Source organism: Mustela erminea, chromosome 6 (assembly GCF_009829155.1).
Source record: "Mustela erminea isolate mMusErm1 chromosome 6, mMusErm1.Pri, whole genome shotgun sequence".
Classification (NCBI taxonomy): domain Eukaryota; kingdom Metazoa; phylum Chordata; class Mammalia; order Carnivora; family Mustelidae; genus Mustela; species Mustela erminea.
This window is the reverse complement of record NC_045619.1, coordinates 125,517,951-125,537,963: the sequence shown is the minus strand read 5'-3', so window position 1 is coordinate 125,537,963 and position 20,013 is coordinate 125,517,951. Positions and strand designations below refer to the sequence as shown.

The following is a 20,013-nucleotide window of genomic DNA, read 5'->3' as shown; positions in this document are numbered from 1 at the left end:
CAGATGGCACTCAAAACCAGGACATGGCAGGAGAATCTGCCATCTTTAATGGTCATTAACAAATTCAAGTGATATTTTAAAAGGGAGTGAGGGCTACTGAAGAGACTGACATGGTACATTACAAAGGAAGGCTAACCTGTTTAGAGTGGTGGCAAAAAATAATCAAAGGACACTCATAACAATAGAAGGATTTTTTTCAGTGGGGGAAGAAACTATAATATGGCTATTCTGCCCTTTGATCTGGGACTTTTGTAGAAAGACATCCATGGTACAGGACCAGTAAATTTTTAAATCATCAAGGAAGAAAACAAAAATCAGAGGATTTTTCAAGGAAACAAAGTGCAAGGTATATTATAATCTTAGTCTTAGCAGCACCCAATATCCTATGACTTTCATTTATAACCCAATATAACCAACTTATATAAAATCATGAACCTGAGCCATTAAGATGGGTTTAAAGTATATTCAATTACTGTATCTATTCCTTGGTCTACAATACGTATTAGTTACTCTTGTGAATTTATTATTAATCTTTATATCTTCATGATTCCCTTATTTGTTAACAGAATCAGTCTATTCCTAACTGAAACATTTTACCAAGGAAAGATGCTCAATTTCATTTTATTAATCTAAGTGGATATATCTCATAACAACCAACTCATAGTCACATGGGCTCAAGTTAAACTTTCATAACCTTCATATTTCAGAACCCAGAACAAACTTCTCTTGAAGTACTCCATTCATATTAATAACTCATCTCCCTGAAATCTGTAAGACTTTATCACAAAATACTTGGGGTCAGAATCAAACAACTACCTCCCTAGAATCTCCTTTCATAGCATTTATGACTACTAAAGAATTCCATCACTAAAACAGATTTCAATTATCTTAACTTGGAAAGGTATGACCAAATTATATTAAAGAACTAGAGACTAAGATTTTTTAAAAAGAGGCAAATTTTGAAAGGACATAGTATTCCCAAGGAAAATATGTTAAAGCTTAATCATCAACTACTTATCATTTAAAAAATACCAGATTTTTCTCAGAGAAAATAGTAAGATGTTGATTTTTATGAAGAAAAAAATTTCTTCATAAACTTTCACTTTGTAAATTATAAACTCTCTTGTAATACGGTTGATAAATAGGAAAAAGGAAAAGGACAAATACAACATGTCAACTCTTCCAAATGCTGTACTAATTTTCAATGTTCCAAAAGTCCTACTTGTTTAAGATCTCAAAAGAATATATAGGAAGGAATTCAATTAAAAGCTTAATATTATCTATACACCAAAACTTACAACCTTTAGAAGCCACTTAAAACAACACACTGATTTCCCATTTTATACAAGTCACTGTAACAGTAAATCACTTATTAGAATGTACTTCAACTTATTACAAGAAAAATCTTACAATACAAACCCTTGATCAGACACAGAATGTACAGGTGTTTTCTGGGTTTCTATTCTGACAGGACCTGTGATTCCTAGAATAAATATCCTGCTTCATATACGCTACTATAATTTGAGTATGTCATGACAGAATTTTGATTACTGTTAAGTTGATGCTTCTAACAATTTTAAGACAACCACATCGTAAGTACTTAATTCTACTTCTGCTATATATCCTAGTTGTGGTAAAGCTGGAGAAATTACAACAGTAATAGTAGCTGCCTTGCCTATTTCACAAGATTATTCTTAGGAATAAATAAGATAGTAATTAAAGGGTTCTTTAGAAACTGTTAGGTGCTCTCAAATATATTACCATTAGTGTAAGCTGATGGAAGCAAAGTATTTTTTTAATGTCAACAAAATTCTTTTAATAGTTAACTGGCCAGAACTAAGTACAGGATGCTTATTCTAAGACCAGTAGCCTGTTAAGTCTAATTTCTTCAGCTTGACATTCAACTTTCCATAAACCCATCCTGCCCTACTTAATCAACATTACCTCCAACTATCCTGCCAATTAGATGTCCCTGTTAGTTTTACCCCTGAAATATAACTTTACTTTCTTTTCTGTTAATATTGCTGGACTTTTTCTGCCTACTCCAAAGTACAATTTACATTCCAACTTCTCCATGGTCTTTTCCAACTTAATTAACACATCCTTAACTGGTCTGTAATACTACATGAAAAGCTTTACAAATAATTTCACTTGAAATCTATGAACACTTGGAAGTCAAGTACAAATCACAGCAGATATTACTAACTATATGATATGTTCTCAGTGATTACTAACAGTAATCATTCATTTTTTTTAATGTTTAACATTTATCACATACAAAGTACTGTGCTGGCAGTGAGGAGACAGTGATGAACATGGACACACACAGCCCCTAGCCTCATGAAGCCAGGATTAAGTAGTGTGTGCTACAGTCTAACATCATAGCCAACAAATGCTTACAAAGGTCACCTTCATCATTACTAAATCATCACCCTGTCATGGAAGCAAACAAATCTTTTGGAAAGGGCATCATGCAAAAATAATCCTTGGTAACATAGTACTTGGTATACATTGCTTCTTCCTACTTATTTATGTGGGTAGAAAGTTCCCTAGTTTTATAGCTACTAAATGATATCTCTATCTAAAATCAGTTGAAACAAAACTTGGTATTTTCATACTAATGGGAGATAGTATTGTTGAAAGTGAAATAATTGGCTCAAATTTTCTCACAGAAACCATTGCTTAAAGTACGAATGACATTATACTAGGGTGGCTGAAAACCTTCATCAGCAAACACCCCTTTACTTTTATAAGTGAGGGTCTCTGGAATCAAGGAAAATGCATTTTTCCACCACTTAGAGCTAAGAGAATTCTGTCTCTGTTTCTTCATCTGTACGATAAGTAATAATACTCAATGCTTGTCAAGTGCCTAAGACAATTGTAGTACATACTATGTTTCAACAGCAGTTAGCAATTCTTAGTTGAGTAAGAGGACGTAATTCCTAAATACCCACAGCATTTAGCCAGTTTCTTCTAAGAACAGACTTTCTAACACTAAGTTTACCAATAGGGTGTGCTCTGATCTGGTCATAAAACTTTTATTAAAATGTGTAAAATTAAAGAGTATATTATCTCAAATAGTTTTAAGTAACTAATCTTAGTGCACAATTATGGCTTTAACAAAATGTAAGATCTTCAGTTATTTTTAAGCATACTTTTAAGGGAAAAAAATCCTAACAAGTCTAAATGTAAGTCATTTATTTCCATGAAATAATAATATTTATAGGAGTTTCTCCCTAAATTTCGTTACCTAGCAGTGAGGTAAAAGAGATACAAATTCATGCTTTCCTCTCATCGATGTAGCACAAACACTGCCCTCTGGAAGTAATAATTGTGAAAAGAACACTATTTCTCAAGGCTAAAATCTCTCTAAATCTGTAACAGGTAGGAAACTCTTTTCACAGATGTAAATCAAGATTTTAATTCCATTAATTTGAGAATGTGTATTTCGAATAGCATCCAAATGCAATTTCTGAAATTCAGTAATTTTCAGACTATGCTTCTAAGTATAAGAAATCAGTGAGTAATCTTACAAAAACAAATCAGGCTTAATTTTCTCAGTAAGTTATTCATCTGATTACTGTGTATCTTGCTAAAAATCGGTATGAACTCCATTTTTTCTTAGTAAATTTGTCTAAACTTATTTTTTTGTGACCAGGGGCCAGGGTGCGTTGTTAAGTCTTTTCAGCCTGAAAGAAAAGATATGAATATACATAAAATAAATGAATATACATAAAATGTATATCCAAGCATGCAATATACTTAAGTTTTTTCAATGGATTTATTTCTCATTACAATTTGTATTATTCCCCTCTAAAACAGTGGTTGTCAACCAAGAGCGATTTTACACTCTCCCCTCAAACCTCCAACACTTCTTGTCACTATTGGGGGGGTGAAGGGGAAATTTGGGTGCTACAGGAATCTAGTGGGTAGAAGCTGGGAATCATGATAAATGTCCTACACTGCATAGGACAGGACGGCACTACAAGGAATTATCCCAACCAAGATGTCAATACTGCCAAGACTAAGAAATCATGGTCTAGTCTAAAACCATCCTTAACGCTTCTAATAAAACAATCCTGTCATAGTTTCTACTCATTTCTCAAAACCAAACATACAACTTGTCCAACAGGTCCAAGATGGCATTGAAGCTAGCTAGGAAAAACAGAAAAAGAAAGAATCACCCACTGTGATCTTGGGCAGGTTATTTTACCTGTCCGGGTTTCAGTTTTATCAGCTGTAAAAAGGGGGAATAAAAAGTCCTTACTTCATAAAACTGGTGTGGGGATTAAACAAGATAATAAATATAAAGCATTAATAGACCCTGGCACAAATGATAATGATAGTTAATAATTTTCACATCTGACCTTTACATATGCTCTTTTCTCCCTTAGAATGGTATTTACTTACTGAAATTAATGTCTGCACAACTATAAAAACAATCCAAAAGTCTGTATTTATAAAATACACATAAACATTTCTCATTTAAATTGTGTTTATTATATTTCCATACCATTTCCTACCTATCCTCTCCACCAACTAATAGAACTGATAAAATCTGTAATAGTTTATTTTAGCTAAAAATCTCATCATTTCTACAACCAGAAATCTAAAATCAAAACAGGTCAGGCTTACAACACTTATTTAAAACCATTTACCTCAAATTCAAGATCAATGTAAAAGATAAATGTTGACATTTAGCTAATACCTAAACTGTTAAGTTTTTGTCTAAAAACATGAAACTTCAAATTTTTAAGAATTGACAATATTCATGATATAAAATATAGGTTAAGGAAGCATCTGAATGTGAATAACAACATATATAAATTCATTCCTACTATAATAAAGATAATGGTAAAAAAATGTTAAACACACTTGAAAACAAAAGGAATATAAATCATTTCTGGTATCTTCTGAAATAAAATGTAACTGTTAAAGTTCACATATTTAAATCATTTTACCACTGAAAAATATTCCAGATAGAAAATTCAAGTAGAATTTGTGTAAGTGTTGAGAAACTGAAGACTATTTAAACTTTAGAAAATGAGAGCTCAGAAACAGGCACCGATCAAAAACATAGTGCAAACTATGCGAACCTCTCACACCTTAATTGTGATTTCTGAGTTGGGTTTCAAATACTGTGCAGGCAAAGCAAAAACAAAAATGGGAAATTAATTGCAGGCACTTCATAAGAAATGAGTGACCAATAAACCATTTGGCCTATATTTAAGTGAACTATCAGATTAGTGCCAAACATCCTGTCCAAACACCAAATCATCTTCCTAAGATCTTAACACTTTTTTTTTCATTAAGACAAGTAAATGTCATTTGGCAACTCAATGTATTAACAAAACAGTAGTTTAAAATGAATTTCCCTTTTGGGGTAAAGGAAGGGTGGTGGTGGTGGGAATAAGTAAGAAAAACAATGGGCAAATCCCTACCTGAACCAACTGGAGATGAGCCAACACTAAGACTTTGTAAACTTCCATTCCTGAGCAATGTAGGAGATTTCTGAAGACTAGAGCTTGTTACACTTCCTGCAGCTGATGCTACAGACGATGTTGGTGAAGCAGAAGAAACTGAGAGATGAGAAACATTCTCTTGATTTTTGTTTCCTTTAGGTCTACCAGGCCCATGCTTACTTTGTTTATTTCCTTTTCTTTTCTTTTCCTTTACAGTTTCTTCTTCTATGCCAGAAGTTTGAGCCCGCTTATATCCTGCTGTTGGAAGGCTGGAATTACCCAAATCTCCAGGTGAATTTTCAAAGCTTTTAGGCTGTGAAATAACAGCTGAGGTCGAAGGGAGACCCATTATGGAACTAAAACTATTTACCCCCCCTTCCTGGCTTCCAGACTCTCCTTTATGTACATCTTTGGTTGATGATGACTGTTGGGAGTGAGTATAACTGTCATTACGCAGATCTGAGTCTGTAAAGCTCAAGAAATCCTGGGGAGACTGTACTGAACTTCCCGAAGATGATTTTACACTGCCTGGAGTTCCTGAAAAACTGCCTGTAGTAAAATAAAAAAGGGGGGGAGGGGTAGGAAAAGAAAAAAATTGGATGCAAAAGTTCCCACGAGCAGTAGAAATGATACAATCATCAAAAAGAGATGGAGAAAAAAAAACTAACTATAAAACTTAGGATATCACTATTTAACAGAATTTTTTAAAGGTTATTATTAAAATCAAGTTGATCTATCAAATTATTTTCTAAAAATATGTCATTTCATACCTGTTAAACTGAATATTAACTCAAGTTGCAAGCTGTTAGTTCTACAATGACCAAGATGTAAGATGTGCTTCATTTAACCTACCTTTTACTACGACAACATTCCTCAACGTTCCCCCAAATACCTGTGTATGCTTGAGGAAGGACTGAAGAACAGCAAAGTCTCAGAGTCTGACAAGACTACTACTGTATTCTAGAACTTCCTCTTTTTCCATTACTAAAGATTTGACTTAAATGTTCCCAACACACACCCAGAACAAAAAGTTGTTGCTTAGATTTAAGTTCTGAGTTTTAACTTGAAGATAATGTTAGTGAATATTATTATTCAGTTAAATCTACCCTACCAAAACATGGATTTGATAAAATGATAATGTCTACATGGAACCCAATCTATATCCTAACATTCTCCCAGTCCACTACCCATGAAGCTGCAAAAAGAAACTAGCCACTAAAATTGTTCTATTGCTTTTATGAAAGTAAAATCACAGGACAGGAACCCTCATGAATCTCTTTCACAACTGCTTGTCTCCTCACTCTTTAAAGAACATTAGCAGCCCACTATGTCATTATGAGATTAAAAGGTGCTTATCTATTCAGTAGAAAATTCATATGGCTGGGATGAAACAATATTTTGGTCCACCATCCTAATTCACCAAATCATCTCTTCATGCTCACCAAATGAAGTAACAAGTGTTTACACTCAGTTGTGATCACACATCTATATGTTTTATAAAACTTATATTTTAAGTAATGTATTTAAGAACAAAAGCTCAAAATAAAGTGTTTCATTGGAATGGAAGGGAAATTTCAAGCTAAGGGTTAAATTTTATTGCAGAGCACGTTCAAAAGTTATCACACATAAATCAACCTAAATATTTACAACAGTATTTTTCTCCTCACACACAAGAAAGAATTTCTTTTTAACTGAAGTCTCAAGGTTTTGATTTTTAAATTTTAAGCTTTTCTGAAATGGCTTATTATGCAAGAAGATTAATAGGTCTAAAATTTTTAACTCTTTGAAGAGAATATCCATTTTATTAATTTACAAAATTATTTGTACCTATGTGAGCATTTTCAAGTTATGTCTATATAGAAAAACATACATATTAAGAAGCCATTTACATTACATCAATCACTTAAGGATAACTGTAATTTGCCACTTAATTAGCAACTATAAAGAAGTTCTTTATTATCCATTCTGATCTGTCACCATCTGTCTTTCTTCCACACATTTTTGTTTTTACAGCTGGTGTTAAAAGCTCACTACAGTGTAGCAAATACTTTCAAACATTTAGTATATGCAATACTTTAACATATATTTTCTAAAATTCACATACTGCCTGCAATGAAAAAAACAAAACCAAGCATCTTAAACACCCTACTTTTAAATTTCAACTTTTAAAACTTTTATAGAATATTACCTCAGATACGAAAACATAACACATTCTATACCATGTCTCAACAGAGGCAGGAAAGACAATTCAACGTTGTGAATGTTAAGAAAATGAGGATTTCTTTTCTAAATGGATTAGTACTTCAAAGATTAAAAACTTAAAAATGCGATTTTAACAGTGGAAAATAAGGTCTTAATAATATAAAAGAGATAGCTGAATTCTAATATCACATTCAAATGTAAATAAATTTACATTAAAAATAATAAAGGTTTTACTATTTATTTTCCACAGTGGCATAAAAATAACAGCAAATATAAATTTATTAAACTAAAACAGCAAATTTGGCACTTTATTTCTTTTCTACTTGTCTAATTCTTTGTAATATAAGGTAAAAAAATTAAAGTACAGGGCTTAAAAATCTTGAAGACCAAAATAGCTTAGTTTAAAATATACAAATAAACTTTTTAATAAGGGATCAGCAGACTACGTAATCTCTCTACGTATTCAGATTTTCATTATGAGCAAAATTAAAGGAAAGAAAAAAAAGACAGTTTTTCCCCCTCATTTATTTCTAGGGGGCAAAAAAATGGGGGGAAGAGGCATTTATTGTATACTTTACTAATATATTTATCTCCCACAGTTTTTAATATTTATATTTCTTAAAATATTTATGTTCAAGTTAAAAACACAAAAATAATACCTAGAACAGGGCTAAATGGATTATAAAGCTAGCGGAGTTATTCTGTTTTCCATAAAATTGGGTTGCAATATAAAATATGGCATACCCAGTTAATTCTGAATTTTAGTTAAACAACAGGTTATTTTTTTCAGTATAAATATGTCCCATGCATTTATCTAGAACGTACTTATACTGAAAAATAATCTGCTGTTAAACTGAAATTCAAAATTAAATGGGCATCTTGCTATAGCAGCCTTACCAAAAGATATGTAAGCTTAGTCAAATTCTACTTTAAACTTCAAGTTTTATAACAAATGCATTAATAATCAACAACTATTACTTACTGAGAACTATTTATATTCCTACAAATTACCCACTACTGGTTTACTTACTAAGAATATATGATTAACTGTTTTAGTGTTTAATTAGGACAGGTAAATGATAACAATTCATTAAAAAGAAAGACTGTTCTATAGAGCAGAAAGGAAAACTCCAGCTTTTATTGTTTTTTTCTCCCCAAACTTAAACTTTATTCCACATCTATTTAGACATTAAAATTACAGTTCAGCTTTGGAAGCACATGTCATAACATAAACGGTCCCAAGAACATTTTAACAAGGAACACTTATCTTTGAAGTAATCTTACTACAGCAACTAATTATAAAATAATCTCCAATGATCCATCAGTTATAAATAAAAAATAAATTCTTTTACAAAACTTAACTGCTACTGATCATCACAAGAACACTTATTTTAACTAAAACATCATAATTAATACCTTGCTGGAAAGGACTAGCTGCTGACACAGTCGTTCCTGGATTTCTTCCACCAGGTTTTCTTCCCCTTTGACCTGAGCTGTGAGCTGAAGATTTCTTCCCTTTGCCCTCTGACCCTCTAGCCTCTGAAACATCTTTTCCACTAGTGGTGTGCGCAGAGACTTCTTGGAAGTTTGCATTTGTAAATCGAGCTGCAGTATCTTCCAAGCGCTTCAATGATCCAGAAATAGAGTTGCTGCTAGTGCTCGTATAAGTCTAACATTTTCATTGAGAAAGGAAGTTGAAAAAGAATTGATTAGATTCGGGGGGGGGGGCATGTTAATAATAATAATAATAATAATTACAACACTTGTAAGAAAAACATACGAAAGTTTCAATTGTTAAAAGTGAAGCCACCTAAGAAAATCATGTAAAAAAAATTATGAGTCTACTGCAAATACCTTTAAACTGCAGCAATTAGTAAAAGTACTTATTAGTCATAGTTACTCAGCAACACATAGTTAGTAGTAAAGAAGGAACGTGTTTCTCAAACAACATAATTTCCAACAAGAAAAAACTACTTCCTAGTCATAAAATTAAAATCAGCTTTAATGTTCAGCACAAAAGGCAACAATGAGAGAGAAAAAAGGTGCTACAAATTCATTAGAGGACTATATCCATGAGATTGTAAGAACAGGTCACAGCAAGAATTTTTAAAATTCAGGTGAAGTCTGCTTTTCAAAACAGTAAAGACTAAACCCTTTAAAAACAGAAATCAATTTCTTCCAAGTATTAAGATGAAAAAACAGTTACACTTGCAGTTTAAGATTTTAAAAAATTAGAATTATTATTATTCCCTACAGATTCTCAGTCATCCCCTTGATCCAGATGTGTTAGGAGAAAATGCAAAATAAAGGTCTCTTTAAACAATTACTTTCCAGTTCTTAATAATCATTTTGAGACAAAGTGTATGCAAATAATGGTAAATTAAATGACTATGAAACTGTGAAAATGTGTTTTAACGGATGTGCATTAATCAACGTGCTTCAAAATAAAAGGCTTATAAGGTCCACTGGGTCAGAGTTTTTTGCAGCCCTAAATTTCTGCTGAATAAATAAAGGGAGTATTTTTCTGATACATCTATCTAAAATCTCTGATGTAATACAAATTTAAAAATATGAAAATAAACAAATAAAACTGAAATTTCCCACACACAACCACCACTTAATACAAACCATCAGATAAAGATGGAAAATGAGAAAGGAATGATAAAATCAGGTTTCAAAATGGCTAGCATTTTTGGCAAAATCAATGTTCAGAATGAGAAGTGAAAGACTTCAAATGTTTTGAAAACCAAATACTCATTACTATTACTTTTGCTACTTGACCCCCATATCATCCTCCTCTCACATCACTTCACTGCCAAACAGATTGTAATCATCAAATATGATAGACAGACATTATCTCATAAAAAGCAAATGACCATTCCCATAAGCAAGAAGCCACAAGAGAGAACAAAGTTATCAAAGAAAGTTTTTGGAGAAAACCAGTAACATTAAAGCTACTTGAACTTTGTGAATTACTATAGAAGCAGGAACCTTTTCCATGCTGGGCAAGTCACTTTGGAAACCATACCACTTCACTTTTCAAGTATTTCTTTCTAATAACTCGAGTTGAACCTGAGGTTCTCCATCCCACTCACATACAAGTAAAGTCTGAAAGTCATCTGGGGTGCCTGGGTGGCGCAGGTGGTTAAGCACTCCACTCCTGGTTTCGGCTCAGGTCTAGAGATTAAGCCCGGTCTTGGGCTCCATGTTCAGCAGGGAGTCTGCTTAAGATGTTCTCTCCCTGTCCCTGCCCCTCTCATGTGTGTGCACACACATGAACATGCTCTTTCTCTCTCTGTCTCTAATATAAATAAATAAATCTTTAAAATAAATAAGTCAGTCATCTAAAGAGAACACAGGATGTTCTTCATTCAGATACTCTGTCCATATATCAAATAAGTAAAGAAGAAAAAACTAGGTGGAGAACAACACAGAAATATACTATCCATTTCCACATACCAATCTAAATTGGGGTTGGTCAGTTTTCCCATTCCTTGCTTATCCCTGGAATATAAGTATGTCTATAAATCCAATAAAAATATGGTGTATGGAAGAAAAGGCATTACAAAGAAAGGAAAGAATGAAAAATAAGCAAATTTCAGTGTCAAAGTCATTATTAAGAACACAGCATTTTATTTTTTACAAACTTAGACATCTTTTAAGTTCAAAAGCTATCAAAGATGTCTTAACAAGAAAAAATAAAGCTTCAGTTTAAGATTCTAACAAGTTCTTTTAAAAAATTATACCTAACAACAAGGGGAAAAAGTCTATATGATTTTACTGGGAAAGAGACCTCCCACCTCTTTTTAAGTTAATTTTAGTCCACCTCTTTTTAAGTTAATTTTAAGAGCATCTGTTCCCTAACATGCTGTTTAAATAATATAGAATTGTGGAATTCCATTACAAAAATAAGTCAAAATCAAGAGGTGGAATAACATAAAAGGAGAGGGTAGAGGGGAGGAGCTGAAAGCGACACAATAATGCCATAAATCTGCTCTTTCCTCCTTTTCACATGAGCATCTCACTGCTCTGGGACCAATTCTAGTGCTTAAAAATATACATTTTCATTGTAAATTAACCCATAAAATACAAACTAACTACTTCATTTGGTACTTGACTGGATAGAGTCCTTTCCCCCCTTTTCTGCTAGAGATAAAAACTGCATATTGGTCATATTGAGAGTCTCTGAGGAAATGTATATATACTCTGGTTTATGTTGTGATTTACAGGCAACTTAATGAATCTTTTAAAATAAGTATTTATTTCTGTTGTGTGGCTAGTGACAATTATTAGTCCTCAGGTAAGATGCAATGTCAATATACCTGCAAAGTAACATTCACTGGAGCAAAAATACACCCAACTTCAAAAAATTTTAAATCAGGGGGCGCCTGGGTGGCTCAGCGTTAAGCCGCTGCCTTCAGCGGTCATGATCTCAGAGTCCTGGGATCAAGCACCCCATCAGGGCTCTCTGCTCAGCAGGGAGCCGGCTTCCACCTCTCTCTGCCTGGCTCTCTGCCTACCTGTAATCTCTGTCAAATAAATAAATAAATAAAATTTTTTAAAATGTTTAAATCAGACTCAGAATTCACAATGACTCTGTAATACGCTAAGCAAAGAAATAGATCTTTTCAGAAGTATGGCTGCCTTAGATTATTCTACAAAAGCTCTGTAATCCACATTCAGCAGAAAGAGGCAAAGGGAAAAGAAACAACCAAGAGCTGTATCTTGTACCAGCATGATGAAATATAATAATGCCAGCTAGAATGTTTTTGAAATTATGTAATATTCAAGTGTCTCATAAAAGCCAAATTTTTTTTTACTCAGCCTACTCTCAAAAATGAAGCACAGAAGGAATGAAGATTTTAAAAGGGAATTTGGGGAGGGAGATCAGTGAGTGAGCTGTGGGACAATGTCAAGCAGCCTAATTTACATGTTACTGGAATACCCAAAGGAAAGCAGGATAGGAGGGAAAAAATGTAAGAAACAAGAGCAGAAAAAAGCTACAAAATTGGATGAAAACAATAAACCTACCAATCAACACCAAGCACAAGAAACATGAAAAAAAATCCATGAATACACATCACAATCAAACTGCTTACCATTAAAATCCATCCATAAAGAGAAAATAATACAAGCAGCCAGGGAGTTAAAAAAAAAATGCCTTATATGTTAAGAAACAAAGATAAAAGTGGAAACATTTCTCATGGAAACAATGCAAGTTAGAAGACAAAGAGAAACAAACTATTAAACTAGAATTCTATACTGAGCTAAAATATCTTTCAAAAGCAAAGGCAAAATAAGAGTTGACCCGTAAACAACACCAGTTTGACTGTATGGCTTCATTTATACATAGCTTTTTTCAATAAATACAGAATGCCACTGTAAATGTATTTTCTTTTCCCTATAATTCTTTTTAAAGATTTTATTTATTTATTTGACAGAGACAAACACAGAGAGAGAGGGAACACAAGCACTGGGAGCGGGAGAGAGAGAAGCAGGCTTCCCGCTGAGCAAGGAGCCCGAAATGGGGCTCAATCCCAGGACCCTGGGATCATGACCTGAGCTGAAGGGAGCCGCTTAACAACTGCCCCTCCCTGTGATTTTCTTATTAATATTTTTTCTCTAGCTTATTTTATTATAAGAACACAGTATATTATATATATATATAATATTACATATAATATATAATATAGATAGTATATTATATATATAGATAGTATATTATATATATAGATAGTATTATATATATATATATATATATATATATATAATGCAAAGTACATGTTAATGGACTATTTATCAGTAAAACTTCCAGGTCAACCATAGACTCTTAGAAGTTAAGTTTTTGGTGAGTCAAAAATTATATGCTGGGACACCTAGGTGGCTCAGTTGGTTAAGCATCTACCTTTGGCTCAGGTCATTATCCCAGGGTCCTGGGATCGAGTTCTGTATGAGGCTCCTTGCTCAGAGGGGAATCTACTTCTCCCTCTGCCTCCTACTCCCCCTACTTATGCGCTTGTTCGCTCTCTCTCTCTCTAACAAATAAATAAATAAAATCATTTAAAAAAATTATATGCAGATTTTTTTTTTACTGTGCAGTGGTCCTAACCCCCACTCTCTTCAAAGGTCAACTATAATTGCCATTCAGATAAAAAAGCTGAAAGAACTAACAAAGAACAAGCTAAAAGAACCAACAAAGCAACACTACAATAAATGCTGAAGGTTGTCTTCTAGGCAGAAGGAAACAATAAAGGAAATGTGGATCTAAACTAATTAGGAACACCAGAAAAAGTAATTGCATGGGTAAATATAAGACTTTCAAGTTATTTAATCTCTTTATAAGACAACTGCTGACTTAGACCAAACTGGTAACAACTGCAAGGTTTATAAAATACGTAAAAATTTAAAATATGACAAAAATAGCACAAACCCCAAAAAGTTGGGAGTGCAAGTATGTAAACTGCTGAACTGTATATTCTTATATGTGAAATGGCATAATATCATTTCAAGGCAGATGCTGATAAATTAAAAGATATGTATGCCATAGATCCCACAGCAATCAATAAAATAAGAGAATTATTACTATCCAGTAAAATGAAATAATAAAAAAATTTAATGAAAAAGAAAAAAAAGAAGAAATAGGCAAGAAAAAGGCTCAGCAAATGATAGATTTAAAGGCAACAATACCAATAATCATATTATATGTAAATTACCTAAATACCTCAGTGAAAGGCAGAGATTGGAATACTGAAAAAAAAAACTCAAGACTACACGCTGCCTGGACACCTGGGTGGCTCAGTCAGTCAAGCATCTGCCTTCAGCTCAGGTCATGATCCCAGCACCCTGGGATCAAGTTCCACATTGGGTTCCCTGTTCTGCAGAAGCCTGCTTCTCCTTCTGCTTCTGCCTCTACCTCTTTCTCTCTGCCTCTCATGAATAAATAAAATCTTTAAAAAAAAAAAAATAGACTATATGCTGCAAAAAGAAGTCCATTTTAAATATAAAAACACAGATATTAAAACTGTAAGTGTGGGAAAGAAAATATCAATCTAACACTAATTAAAACAAAGCTGAATTCAAAATATTAGTATCAAGCAAAATAAATTTCAAAACAAGAAATATGGCCAGAATAAAGAAACCTATTAGTCAAGAAGATATAAAAATCCAAAACACTTTTGCATCTAATAAGAGACCTTCCAAATAAAACTGACCAAACAGAGAAAATGGGGAAAACTGCGTAATTCATAACTACAATAAAAGAGATCTAAATCCTCTTCTCAAGGGGTGCCTGGGTGGCTCAATGGGTTAATCCTCTGCCTTCTGCTCAGGTCATGATCTCAAGAGTCCTAAGATCGAGTCCCGCATCGGGCTCTCTGCTGAGCAGGGAGCCTGCTTCCTCCTCTCTCTCTCTGCCTGCCTCTCTGCCTACCTGTGATCTCTGTCTGTCAAATAAATAAATAAAATCTTTAAAAAAAAAATCCTCTTCTCAATAACTGAACAAGTACAGAGAAAATACATGTATAAAAATAAGCATATAGAGACCTTAAACAGTATAAATCAACTTGACCTAACTTACATTTACATTTTAACTCCATATAACAGGAACGGTGTGAATATACATTGTTTTCAAAGACATACAGAGAATTAAACAAGATAATCCATGTTCTATATCAGTTTTTAAACTCAAAAACACTTAAAAGAAATTATATAACACAAAGATATTAAAGTGAAATCAGTGACAAGAAGCTATATGAAAGTCCCCCAAATGTTTCAAAAGTAAATAATACACTTCTAAGTAATCAAGTAATGGATCAAAGAGAAATCAAAAGGAAACCACAAGATATTTGTTCAAATAAAAACAAAAATACAATGTATCAAAATTTGGAAGTGGTGCTTAGAACAAAGTGTGTAGCATTAAATGCCTATGTTAACACTCTGGGACTCTGGTCCACCATGTAGAAAACTTCGAAGAGATGAGAAAAAGTGAGGGGGCAGGGAAGTGGTGGGAAGTGGATAAGAAAACAGAGATGCAACATTTGAAGCAAGAGTAACTACAAATGTCCCAAATTAGTGTCAGAAACCATACCCCAAATGCAGGAAGCTCTGAGAATACCAAATAAGACAAATGTCAAAACAAAAAACCACACCAATGCGTATCATATTTAAACTGCACAAAATCAAAAATATAAGAAGAAATCTTCAAAGAAGTCGGAAGGGAAAAAAGCCTTACCTGTAAAGTAGCAAATACCTACATCTGACTTCTCCTCAGAAATAATGCAAGCAAGGAGAGAGTAATGTAAAATATTTAAAGTTTTGAGAGGAAAGAAAAAAAACTAGCATTCTATACACTGCAAAATTATCCTTCAAAAGTGAAAAACACGGACTCTAAGATTAATAAAAATTGAGGGGATTTGCTGCTAATAGGTCTACCTAACCAGAAATGTGAAAAGAAGTTCTTCAGAGAGAAGGAAATTATATAGGTTGCAAACATGGATTTGCATAAGGAAAAGTATCAGAGAATGAATCAATGAAGGTAAAGTAAAAACTCTTGACTTTTTCTTACTTAATGTAACAATGTTCAAAATGACAGCAACGGCAGCAACATCTTCCTAGGAACATCGCCAATGACAAGGGAAGCAAGGGCAAAAATGAACTATTGGGATTTTATCAAGATCAAAAGCTTTTGCACAGCAAAGGAAACAGTTAATAAAACCAAAAGACAACTGAAAGAATGGGAGAAGATATTCACAAACGACATATCAGATAAAGGACTAGTGTCCAAAATCTATAAAGAACTTAGCAAACTCAACACCCAAAGAATAAATAATCCAATCAAGAAATGGGCAGAGGACATGAACAGACATTTCTGCAAAGAAGACATCCAGATGGCCAACAGACACATGAAAAAGTGCTCCATATCACTTGGAATCAGGGAAATACAAATCAAAACCACAATGAGATATCACCTCACACCAGTCACAATGGCTAAAATTAACAAGTCAGGAAATGACATGCTGGCGAGGATGCAGAGAAAGGGGAACCCTCCTACACTGTTGGTGGGAATGCAAGCTGGTGCAACCACTCTGGAAAACAGCATGAAGGTTCCTCAAAATGCTGAAAACAGAACTGCCCTATGACCCAGCAATTGCACTACTGGGTATTTACCCTAAAGATACAAACGTAGTGATCCGAAGGGGCACGTGCACCCGAATGTTTATAGCAGCAATGTCCACAATAGCCAAACTATGGAAAGAACCTAGATGTCCATCAACAGATGAATGGATAAAGAAGATGTGGTATATATACACAATGGAATACTATGCAGCCATCAAAAGAAATGAAATCTTGCCATTTGCGACAACGTGGATGGAACTAGAGCGTATCATGCTTAGCAAAATAAGTCAAGCAGAGAAAGACAACTATCATATGATCTCCCTGATATGAGGAAGTGGTGATGCAACATGGGGGCTTAAGGGGGTAGGAGAAGAATCAATGAAACAAGATGGGATTGGGAGGGAGACAAACCATAAGTGACTCTTAATCTCACAAAACAAACTGAGGGTTGCTGGGGGGAGGGGGGTTCGGAGAAGGGGGGTGGGGTTGTAGACATTGGGGAGGGTATGTGCTTTGGTGAGTGCTGTGAAGTGTGTAGACCTGGCGATTCACAGACCTGTACCCCTGGGGATAAAAATATATTATATGTTTATAAAAAATAAAAAATAAATGATAGCAACAATATATCTGATTATACAGGCTTACACATATATATGCTTATGTATGCTTCTATATAAATGAAATGAATGACAGCACTGACAGAAAAGATGGGAGGAATAAGGATTATTTTGTCATTGTAAGGTACTTGTACTATCATGAAGTGGGATAATATTATTTATTTGTATGTATTTGTATGTATTTATTATATGCATATACTATAACTAACTTGGGTTAGTTATAAATATATACTGCACAAAATAGGGCAACTATAAAAAAGGTATAACTGATATGTTAAAAAAAAATAAGAGAAAATGGAACCATTTTTTAAAAACCTCAATTAAAACCCTTAGAGAGAGACTTGCCTCTCCCCTTCCACCACCACCACCAGGCCCCCCTCAGCAAGTTGTACTTGCTGAGTTGCTTTCCCTCTCCCACATTATCTTGTGCTCTTCCCTTTCCAACTAGAGCCTGGCTGAAGGGCTCCTGCAAGGAAGGGTGGCAAGGAGAAGGGCTGTTCTGCCACCAATGAGGTAGTGACCAGAGAATACACCATCAACATTCATAAGCATATCCAAAGAGTGGGTTTTAAGAAGCTGCCTCTCACGAACTCAAAGAGATCCAGAAATTTGCCATAAAGGGGATGGGAACTCCAGAAGTGTGCACTGACACCAGGCTCAACCAAGCTGTTAGGACAAAGGAATAAGGAATGTTCCATATTGTATCGGTGTGCCGTTGTTCAGAAAACCTAACAAGGATTGAGATTTACCAAACAAGTTCTATATACGTTGATTACCTAGGTACTGGTCACCACTTTCAAAAATCTAGAGAGGGCGCCGGGGTGACTCAGTTGGTTAAGCGACTGCCTTTGGCCCAGGCCATGATCTTGGAGGCCCGGGATCAAGTCCCACATTGCGCGCCCTGCTCAGCTGAGAGGTCTGCTTCTCCCTTTGACCCTCCCCTCCTCATGTTCTTTCTCTCTCTCTCAAATACATAAAATCTTAAAAAAAAAAAAAAGTGGATGAGAACTAATCAATGACTGAAAGTATAAAACTGAAACAAAACAAAGCCAAAAACAAAAAACCCAAGAAGTAGAAAACATTTGGAAGACAAAAATAGAAACAAAGATAAAGAGCAACAAACAGAAAACAGAAACAAATTTGGTAGATGGTAACCTCACTGTATCAATTGTTACCTTGAGCCTAAATGGTCTAAATATACCAATTAAAAGAACTGTTAGTGGATCAAAAACACTGCTCTGCACATACTAAGAATCAGTGAATGGAGTTAAGATACACCATGATAGCAGTAATCAAAACAAGTGAGAATAGGTAATTAATTTCAGACAAAACAGACTTCAGAGCAAGGAATTTTTTCAGGAAAAGGAGTGACACTGCATAATATAAAGGTGTCGATAATACAAATTCTTAACACAGCTATCCTTAATGTGTATGTGCCTAACACCAGAGGATCAAAATATGTGAGGCAAAAACTGATAGAACTGCAATGAGAAAAAAGAGGAATCTACTCTTAGATACAGAAGTTTTAATACTCTTTCAGAAATGCACATATCCCCCAGGCAGAATATTAGTAAGGATGTAATTAAAGTAAACACCACCACTGGGCACCTGGGTGGCTCAGTGAGTTAAACCTCTGCCTTCAGCTCAGGTCATGGTCGCAGGGTCCTGGGATCAAGGCCCGAATCCGGCTCTCTCTCAGCGGGGAGCCTGCTTCCCCTTCTCTCTCTGCCTGCCTCTCTGTCTACTTGTGATCTCTCTCTCTCTCTCTCTGTCAAATGAATAAATAAAATCTCTTTAAAAAATAAATAAAAAATAAAGTAAACACCACCATTAATCAACTGGATATAAATGATATCTATAGACTATTCAATGTCAGCACAATATATATTCTCCTGAAGCTCTCATGAAACATTCATCAACATACACTATACTTGATGCCATAAACACACCTCAACAAATCTAAAAAGAAGAGAGATCATGTAATTACGCTCTCAAACCAAAATGAAATTAAAGTAGAAATCAAAATCCCAGAATGCAACACTGCACTTCTACATAACACAAATCAAAGAAAGCTTAAGAAAAATATTATTAACTAAAATATTATTAACTAAATGACAATGAAAATACAACCTAAAATTTGTGGGATGCAGCAAAAGCAGTGCTTAATGTCCTTAAAGATGCAGTGAATGTTTATTTCTCAGAAAAGAAGAAAGACCTTCAATCAATACTCTTGAGTTTCCTCTTCAAGAAACAAAAAGCAAATTAAATCAAAATTTAAAAATAATGAAAACTAAAGCAGAAATCTACAGAAAAAAAACAACAGATACACAAGTTGGTTCTTTGAAAAGATGGATAAAACTGATAAACCTCTGGCCAGTACAATTAGAAAAGTGAGACAGAACACAAATTGCTAATACCAGAAATGAAAGAGGGGACATCACCACAGATCCCACAGACATTAAAAGAATCATCAAGGAGGGGCGCCTGGGTGGCTCAGTGGGTTAAAGCCTCTGCCCTCGGCTCAGGTCATGATCTCACAGTCCTGGAATCGAGCCCCACATCGGGCTCTCTGCTCAGCAGGGAGCCTGTTTCCCTTCCTCTGTCTCTCTGCCTGCCTC

The 20,013-nt window shown here is 34.3% G+C and overlaps 1 protein-coding gene and 1 pseudogene across 14 annotated transcripts in view; one reads left to right on the top strand and one right to left on the bottom strand.

Annotated features, from left to right (window-relative positions):
- The window catches only part of MLLT10 (MLLT10 histone lysine methyltransferase DOT1L cofactor), a 236,313-nt gene that overhangs the window by 59,401 nt on the left and 156,899 nt on the right, over nt 1-20,013 (bottom strand). For 12 of the 14 annotated variants that reach the window (XM_032349580.1, XM_032349576.1, XM_032349581.1 and 9 more), the window contains 2 exons: nt 9,081-9,333; nt 5,442-6,011 (listed from right to left, as the gene is read on the bottom strand). In XM_032349580.1, coding sequence (XP_032205471.1) covers nt 5,442-6,011; nt 9,081-9,333 — 823 coding nt within the window. The remainder of the gene's footprint in view (nt 1-5,441; nt 6,012-9,080; nt 9,334-20,013) is intronic. The other 2 variants (XM_032349589.1, XM_032349590.1) reach the window with 1 other exon arrangement.
- On the top strand, nt 15,583-18,220 carry LOC116592417 (annotated as a pseudogene).